At 31.3% G+C, this 8838-nt stretch overlaps 2 protein-coding genes and 2 long non-coding RNA genes across 4 annotated transcripts; all 4 read right to left on the reverse strand.

Moving 5' to 3' along the window:
- Nucleotides 1-1013: 1013 nt before the first annotated feature.
- LOC107185962 lies at nucleotides 1014-2844 on the reverse strand. Its single transcript, XM_015573742.1, has 7 exons — nucleotides 2829-2844; nucleotides 2598-2772; nucleotides 2013-2392; nucleotides 1640-1932; nucleotides 1449-1556; nucleotides 1221-1275; nucleotides 1014-1022 (listed from the first exon to the last, which is right to left on the reverse strand). The coding sequence occupies exons 2-7, from the start codon at nucleotides 2758-2760 to the stop codon at nucleotides 1014-1016; spliced, it is 1008 nt and encodes a 335-aa protein (XP_015429228.1). The 5' UTR covers nucleotides 2761-2772; nucleotides 2829-2844.
- LOC107187081 lies at nucleotides 2845-3308 on the reverse strand. Its single transcript, XR_001516197.1, has 3 exons — nucleotides 3238-3308; nucleotides 2932-3073; nucleotides 2845-2873 (listed from the first exon to the last, which is right to left on the reverse strand). It is a non-coding gene; the product is annotated as an uncharacterized LOC107187081 (long non-coding RNA).
- Nucleotides 3309-3655: 347 nt separating this feature from the next.
- On the reverse strand, nucleotides 3656-4192 carry LOC107187235. Its single transcript, XR_001516200.1, has 3 exons — nucleotides 4160-4192; nucleotides 3829-3979; nucleotides 3656-3683 (listed from the first exon to the last, which is right to left on the reverse strand). It is a non-coding gene; the product is annotated as an uncharacterized LOC107187235 (long non-coding RNA).
- A 1504-nt stretch (nucleotides 4193-5696) lies between these two features.
- LOC107185973 (peptide methionine sulfoxide reductase) lies at nucleotides 5697-7352 on the reverse strand. The gene is made up of 5 exons (XM_015573754.1): nucleotides 7317-7352; nucleotides 6596-6762; nucleotides 6385-6505; nucleotides 6213-6283; nucleotides 5697-5935 (listed from the first exon to the last, which is right to left on the reverse strand). The coding sequence occupies exons 2-5, from the start codon at nucleotides 6751-6753 to the stop codon at nucleotides 5698-5700; spliced, it is 588 nt and encodes a 195-aa protein (XP_015429240.1). The 5' UTR covers nucleotides 6754-6762; nucleotides 7317-7352; the 3' UTR covers nucleotide 5697.
- Nucleotides 7353-8838: the final 1486 nt, after the last annotated feature.

The raw sequence follows: 8838 nt of genomic DNA on the forward strand, positions 1-8838 counted from the left end.
TTCCGTCTATCTCTTTCGTTTGAGTTAGCGACTACGTTGTGTTTAGTTTAAGTTATTTCGTATTAATAGCATTAATTCGTATTACTTAGAATATTAAGATAGTATTAGTTTTAAGTTGAAGAACGAAGACAACCGACGAGGGAACTTAATTTTTTATAGGTTTAGGCTCAAGAAAGAAGTCATCCGCCGAGGGATTTTAGTAGCGATAGTATTACATAGTTAAGATTTAAGTTATTTAAAAGGTTTATTGTGAAAGGTGGGAAGATGTAGAACTTGTGATTCCATCTACCAGCCTTGGGCCTCCACTCGCAGCAACCTCCTCGTGGTGAGGCCTGGGCAATCGGTATTATCATCGGTAAAGTACTGTAAACTGATGACAATATCGAGCTAATGGCTGCGAACTTTGCATCTATCTCATAAAACCACGTTCTATATTACATCGAACTAGGATTATTTTAGAAATCTATATGAGATTCAAAGTGTAAAAATGTCTAGTACTTTGAATGTTTTAGAAAATTATTCGAGATCAAGATGTATCGAACTACTGAAAATTACTTTAGATTCCTTTTCCTTGTTCTGTAAATTCTTTGATTGGAATATGAATGCTGCTGGAAGTATGAACTGGTATGAACATCCGGGGGTTCTATGACCCCACGTACTCAACACACGAGGTCCCTGGTAGCTCTATCGGGGGTTGTATGACCCCACAACTCATCCCCACCCCCCGGGTCTCTGGCGCCTCCACCGGGCGTTCTATGACCCCCCCGTTCTCACCACACGGTCTCTGGCGTCTTCGCCGGGGGTTCTATGACCCCACAACTCACCACACGGGGTCTCTGGCGGCTCCACCGGGGGTTCTATGACCCCACGTCCTCACTACACGGTGTCTCTGGCGCCACCTGCGGGGGTTCTGTGACTTGGGTGTATGTTCATCTCATCACGTGAGCACTCTCATTTCCTCTTTGTATTTATAAACAATATACATACATAGTAAGAACTATATATTATTTTCCTTACACATTCTGTTATTAGCAAATAAGGTTTTGTAAAAAGTATGGAATATTCACAATAGAGATATTTTATATGTAAAAAATTTGAACTAGGGATAGGTAATTTGTAAGTAGGAGTGAATAAAATAATATTATAGACTATGATAAAACATATAATAAAAACATTTATTTACAGAATTTAATGTTTGTACAATATAAATGTTGTTTTACAAGATCGTCCTCTTCATTGATGTATGGTATTATTATATTTGATTCTGACAATGATCTGAAAATGTATAAAACAATTTGTATTGTTTCTAGTATACTTATATAGCAATGTGTAAATAGTATTTCACAATGTGTATTACAATACGAATGGTATAGTTAATATGAAACATTCTATAGTAAAACAGAAATTATACTTGAAAAAGCAATCATATGATTCAAATAAATACTTACAATTCTGAACATAGTATATTTAAATCTTGTGGTATGATATAACGCGTATGCGGAGACAAATCGACGAATGGATCATTTTCATCTTCACAACTCTCATATCCTTTTAATCTACAATACAAGTACAAATAACAGAATGTATACTTATAATTACTGTTGATTGACTTTTGTTGTACAATTTGCTGATACCATACCTTACGATAAAATGTTTCGCTTGCTGTAGCATTGAGTGTTCAACATTACGTTTTGCCAAATCGAATATTATAGGAAATGCTATATCACGAAAGTCGCTAATTTCCATAAAATCATGGTGTTCATTGTTCTCATCAGAAAGATCCTTTTTAAATCTTCGAGTAATTAATGATCTAACTGTCGGCGTATCTACCCAAATAACGCGGGATCCTCTATTAAGCATTTCTGCAAACCAATCAGCCCCACCTATCTCAGCAACATGATTACAATCTGTTGCATTGTACCAATCATGGATCTAGAGAATATGGAATAAATGTTTGTTATTTAAAAAAAGTGATTTTTAGAAATATGTAACAGAATTGTTCAAGAACTTACAGAACACTGACAAGCTGTGCCAAGTACACCTCGAAACTCTGCCATTAATGTCATATAAGATTCAGAACCTTTAGAATATAATAGAACAATGTCTGTGTTGAAGTCATCAGTGGTATTACGTACTGTCTCTTTCTTGTTTTTTAGGATGTTAGATTTATTACTCTTCGCATTGATCTTCTGAATCTTATTTTTGCCAACAATTATACAAAACCTTTTGCCTTGCATACAATAAATATCTCTAGCATACATGAGGCACACCATTACAAGTATTATGCATATAATTAATGAGATCACACTTATTGTCCAGTAGAAATAGGTGTATATATAAATTTCAGTATTAACAGTTGGAATATTAGTCTGGTCTGGGATAGACTTACAGTCTGCAAAAATATTTCCACTGGTTATTTATAATTTATAAATGACTGAGATATATACTAAAAAAACACTATATATTGCATTTATCCACAATTAGAAGTCTATTATAAATTATTAGAAAATTCGAATAAAAGAATTGTTCTTTTTTAATTAATTGTCATTATGAAAGATAAGAATTAAATACAGCCATGATAATCTAAACTTCTTTACCTTCGTGTACTTTACATGAATGCTCAGATTTCCATAGAGTGTTGCTGTTGCATCTTATATCACGAAAAATTATAAGAATGCAATACTTGGATTCTGTACTCATATTATTGTATAATGTATTTTCATCAAGTTTAATTTCAAACTGTGTGCTATTCTTGTACATCAAGTTTTCTAACTAAGGAAAGAAATCCAAATAATTAAATAGTGACAATGATCAAAGATAGAACTTACCACAGATACATTGGACTTGGTGTCTTTATATTTGCTATATTCTTCCTGTAAAGGAAATATCAGTTATACATGAGTACCAATTTTTATAATGTTAAAGCATTACCAAAATATTAAATGTCCGAGGTTTGTACTTTAGTCCAGAATCATGTATGTTACAGGAGTTTGAATTTCCCAATGATCCTAATCTAAATATTACTTCTGAAACTAGCGATGTTGCGAAATCTATTTCAAAATGGAGCTTCTTTCTGTAGAATTTAAATATAATTGCACTTTAATTTTCCAAATCGGATACAATGACTGCTATTAAGAAGTTACTTTATGATACATAAAGTAAAAAACTTTTCTGGTTTACTAATTATTACCACTTTTATATCAGTTTATAAAATTTATATCGATAATATAAACTTACTCATTTGTACTATCATGTAGAATGTCATATCTACATTCCAATGTAGGCCATAATATTTCTGTGCGATTATAATTTGTTTTTAAGTATTGTGTAAAGATCTTATCTCCACCTTTACCAAAGTTAAACTGTAAAGCATAACATGCTGTAAATATATATGAGAAGTCAATAGACATATTTTTCTGCAACACACACACAATTTATCACGTTACTAAACAATACAGATGTTATATAATTCTTGAAGTTACATACAAGAATACTTACTAAATATTTCGTACTATTTGAAAAGGAACATATGGTTTCTTCAGATGTATGTACTTTAGTACCATTATGGTTCATAAAATCATAATGATTTATACATTCATTTTTATTAACTAGTTCATTTGCTAGCAGAATTACTTTATACTTGCATCTCCTTTTTGGTGGTGTAAAATTAGTTTGTAAAGAAGCTAGATATGATTATTTAATACATTTAAATATTATATACAACAATATCACGCAGGCAAGTTTCAAGTTTTATAATTGATTAGAAACTCCAATGACTAAAGCAACTATTTCATAAAAGAAATTTAATATGCATATGTTACTATTTACCATGATATATAAAACTTTTGGCTTCATGTTCTCTCAATGTGAAAGCAATATTATTTGAGATGTCTTCCTTTGTACAGAAAATGTCCACTGCATTATCTATCATACGATGATCATTGTCTGATTTTATACAACCTTCAAGATCACAATTAAACTGTAAATAAAATTATTTTTAATACATTGAAATATAGAAGATTTCCATATTAAGTATATTATACATAAAATAAATGTAATTATAAATTAGTAAACGGGTAAAGTATGAATATATGGAAAATAAAGACTTAATATTAAATTGTAGAATTGAAAAACTTATTTCTTCAATTTTGATACTCACAGTACAGTCATTCTGTCCCAGAGTAAATAAATGACTATATACGAGGAAAAAGGCAATCACACGATAAGCTTTATGCATAATTAAATGCCGAAAAAGGAACCATGAATTTGTAATATTCGTAAAAAACTAATTCTTATTGAATTCTATGTTGAATCTTTGAATTTCCCAGAAATTGTTCACACTGAGGAATATACAGAAACTACACAGTTTTTCGATTAAAATGAGTTTCGCCGGAAATTTCCAACTGTCAACATTATCCGTTCCCAATGCATACTGTTTGGCAAAACATATACGCTTTCCATTTAACTGCGTATATCAGAAAAGTGCGGTGGCTGCTACCTACTGGCTCGCACGCTGTGAAAATCGGCAACTTGGGAATAAGTTACATATACATATACATAGGCCTATACATATACCTATATATATGTACGTACTATGTGTCACGTTGCAGCATGCCACTCGCGTACCGCCTTTTTTAACTTGATGTACGATTAAAGTATATATTTCATTGTTCATTGCTTAAGTATGTTTTATTTAAATTTAATCTAAATTACTCACTGTAAATGAATGCGAAGGTATTAACTCTATGATACATAAATAGGTCCTATTAACATAAATCTAAGTAGTGGTAATAAAATATAAAAGAGAACTGTCAAATGCATATAAAATACTATTAATATTTTCACATTTTACTATACTCCATACACAATTATTATATAATATTTATTGTCCTCTAGTAAACTATTTTAAACATAAAGTACAAAAAACTACTAAACATGCAAAGTATAAAGAAGTTCAAGCACACTTATTAGTGTCATGGTAAAAGGCTGTATGCGTATATTTGCGCGTGCAGTTGTGATAACAGGGTTGCTCTAATGTTGTATATAGCATTATATCTTTCAATACTCCCGGACAATGAGGTTGTTAATAACAAATATTAGTTCAAGCCTCGTCATAGCTAATTTTTAGATCGTATTTATTACATATGTTACTGTAAATAATCACAGTGTTTAAAAAAATTATGATACGGAATAGAGAGTATCGTAATAATCTTATAAAACTTATAGAACTTATAGTGTGTTTATAGAAATCACTAAGAAAACGAATTATTATATATTTTTCACAGCCTATCTAACATTCTTCTTGAAAGCTTCCTTTTAACTAGTTTTCAGAGACGAAATACGGTAGTGCTTTGGAAAATCTTCAGTATGGGAGCACCTTTCAAGGCAATACTGTATCTATGAATTACTGAATATACGAAGAATCGGGTTATTTATTACTATATAAACAACAGTATAATAAATATCCTGCTAACATACGCGATGTATGTCATAACGCTTATGGGAGAGAATATAATACTAAAAAATCATGCTAGATGCTAATCCGCGTTGTTCAAATCATAGACGGCTGATTAAAATAGTTGTTTACAGAAACAGAATAACGCGAACAAGTCTTACATCAAGCTTTAGTTATTCTTCTTATGAAGACACAGATGAATTCAATGAAGTTGCATATAAAAAAATTATATTTAATTTTAGCTAGCAGTATAAACCGTTTCCTTGATTCTCGATCACATATTTCTGCAAATACTGGGACGCTTTTTCACTCAAACCAAGTTTTGGCAACTCTTTCTCAAATTGCTCGACGGTTCCAGCTCCAGCTAAATAACCATTCAGCTTAGCAGCTAAAGGAGAATTCCGCAGAATTTCGTTGCTGACGAGACCGGTAGTTTCAATTAACCATGGATGGTTTCTGAGTCGATATTTTTGATGATAGCTAAAAATTATAGTAATATGTTAAACGACGAATAAATCTCCTAACAATACAAATTTAATCAAAGAAGAATGTACTGTCTGTAGTAACACTTAAATTAAAAATCCAATTAACTGCTACAGCTAGAATTAATATTTATTGATTAGATACTGTTTAATAAGAAGTATTTTATGATAACTGATGTACAACCAATTATGGGATATGTGCCAATTCAAAGTCATTTCTGTTCATTAGGTTTTCAATCTATGCATTCTTACTAATTATTAGGGCACAAACTTACTCTTCAGCAGGACGTGACTTCTCGGCTAATAATTTCTGTTCTTCATCGTGGTACAAAATCAACGACATGTACTGAAATGCGAAATATAAATAATTATTGATAGGAAAAGAAAATACGGTGGTAATAGATCCCGAGCAACCTTAAGCGATACTAGTTTACAATTTTCACCTACCTGCCTCTTGATTTTCGTAGTAAGGCCGTACTCGTGATTTTGCCAGAAGAGTGTGAGTAATTGCGAGTACGATATCACATCGGGATTGTATTCGATATCAACGACTTCTGTGTGGTCACCTCTGTAACAAAAAAATAGTAGAAAAATATTATTACACAAAATGATTGAATTAGTAAAAAAAAGTAGGAATGAAAGTGAAATGAAAACATACAAGTTTCTATAAATAGGTGATTCCTTTTGTCCACCGGCGTATCCGACACAGGTTCTAATCACACCTGGTAAGACTCCAAATAGGCAGTCACCTGCCCAGAAGCAACCCATTCCAAAAGTTGCGCGCTTTGCTTGGAGTTCTTCCAATTGCCCAGGCATTTTGTTCGACTAAGTAAAAATAAAAATAATAATATTCAATTACAAATGCTATTATAAAATCGTCGCTGAAATTGAATAAAACAAGTAATGGGATTAAGGAACTCCTGCGTCATTGAGAAAATACTTTGATCCGATACATTGTCCGCGAAACCTGTTAAATAATGGTCGCGCTAAGAATAACGGGAAACAAGTTTTCCATTGTAAAACTTACAGTGTGTTTAAATAAATGTATGTAGTTATAAGAATTTTATCTTTCTTGGACAATTAGTTTTTTTCCAAATTAACAAAATAGAATTGAACATTACATTCATTAAAATATAAACGATCATTTTTAAAGGAATCATTTCAAATATTTTTTTATATTTACTATTTATGTAAATATTTTCATCTATTTTTACAAATTAACGTTTTTAATCATTTTTTTATCATATGCAATATAATGCACGATTCTAAAACAAATGAAATAATCAATGCACCGGTATTATAAAATTAAAATATCCGATGAAAGTTTTAAAATTTGAATGAAACTGAAATGAAATGTTTTTGAAATGAGCAACGTTTACCTCTTTCACGTTCAAAAGAAGGATAACACACGGAACGATTAGAAGCATTCTGGCACCAACTGAATCTAACATTTTTAATGGTGTGTTCTTCAGGGTTTGATTTTGTTAAAGAATTAGCTTATTTATCTTCGTATTTTAATGTTCAGAAATTCTGGTTCTATTAGGACACCCGGTGTATATAAAGAACAGATCCGACTGCCTACAAATAAACCACGAAGACATATACAGGGTGAACTATATAACTTGATCACCTTGATCATTTCCATTTTTAACAGACGCTGAAAATTCCATCCTCTATACAATAACCTTGTTAAAAAAAAACAAACTTTAAAAAAAAATATCACGTAATGAAAGAATCTTAAAGAGAAAACGTATTTCGAATATTACTGATATTAATACATTTCGAAAATAATAACGTGAAGACTTTGTAATGTATACATAAAGTTATAAACATATAATCTTATACCTTTTGTATATTAAATATAATATATTTTTTAATCCCTGGAGTTAAAGATGCAACGAAGAATAATATTCAAGAGGATACATATACAGAAGGCTGCCAATCTTACAGTGTTTAAAATGCTGTTCGTCAACCTCGGTGTACTTGAACAATAAACGTGTGACCAGTTCTTTCGGTTGCGTTAACACATTGACACAATCGAGCGTGCAACCACCACGTGCTATTATAAATCATTTTTAGTCAAGAGAATAGACCCGGTTAATTTTCCTGACTTACGGCAAAATATTTTGTACCTATTAGATTGATTAAAGTAGTGCTCACGTCAGCTACACATCGAAGTTATCTACAAAAGTATTTTAAAACATTCTAAACAGTTGAAAATTTAATTTAAAAAAGAACAAAATATACTGCAATTGATCTTAGTTAAATTGATGTCGAAGCAAATGAAAAGTGAAAAAAGAAGTTTCATTAATAATAGGCATAATCAAAGATGCTGTTATGCAGTTCACTCTACATAAAAAACAACGCGATGCCACCAATTAAACATACACATGTCTGTTCAAACTTTATAAAATTATGAAAACGTTAAATCCATAGTGGAAAAACAAAGGTAAGTTTCTTGTATCTCAAAAAACATAACGTGATTTCAAAGATAACTTCAACTATCTCATTTTAAATATTAACTTTTGATGATGAAAACAATGAATGTATTATTTAACAAATAGTGAAATCTAATGGACCAGTATGAATACGAACACTTTTTGCTGTAATACAATTCAATTTCCCGAAAGTGTGAAGTAAGTAATTGGTGTGTGATCGTTTTAATTACAGTTAACAGAATTTATACGATACACAAAGAAAAGTGTTTACCTTAATCTACAGCAGGGCAATCAGATTGGAAAAAAATGTTCAGGAAAAGAAATTGAAAACCGTAGTGAAACCAAATTCACATCAAGTTTAGTGGGAAATATATTGCTCGAGACTGAAAGAACAGAAGAAACTACCGCGTGCTCCAGGACAGCTCTACTTTTTATGTACTCTGTCCCTGCTCTTTCTTTCCCT

This window comes from Dufourea novaeangliae, unplaced genomic scaffold (genome assembly GCF_001272555.1).
Source record: "Dufourea novaeangliae isolate 0120121106 unplaced genomic scaffold, ASM127255v1 scaffold14, whole genome shotgun sequence".
NCBI lineage: Eukaryota > Metazoa > Arthropoda > Insecta > Hymenoptera > Halictidae > Dufourea > Dufourea novaeangliae.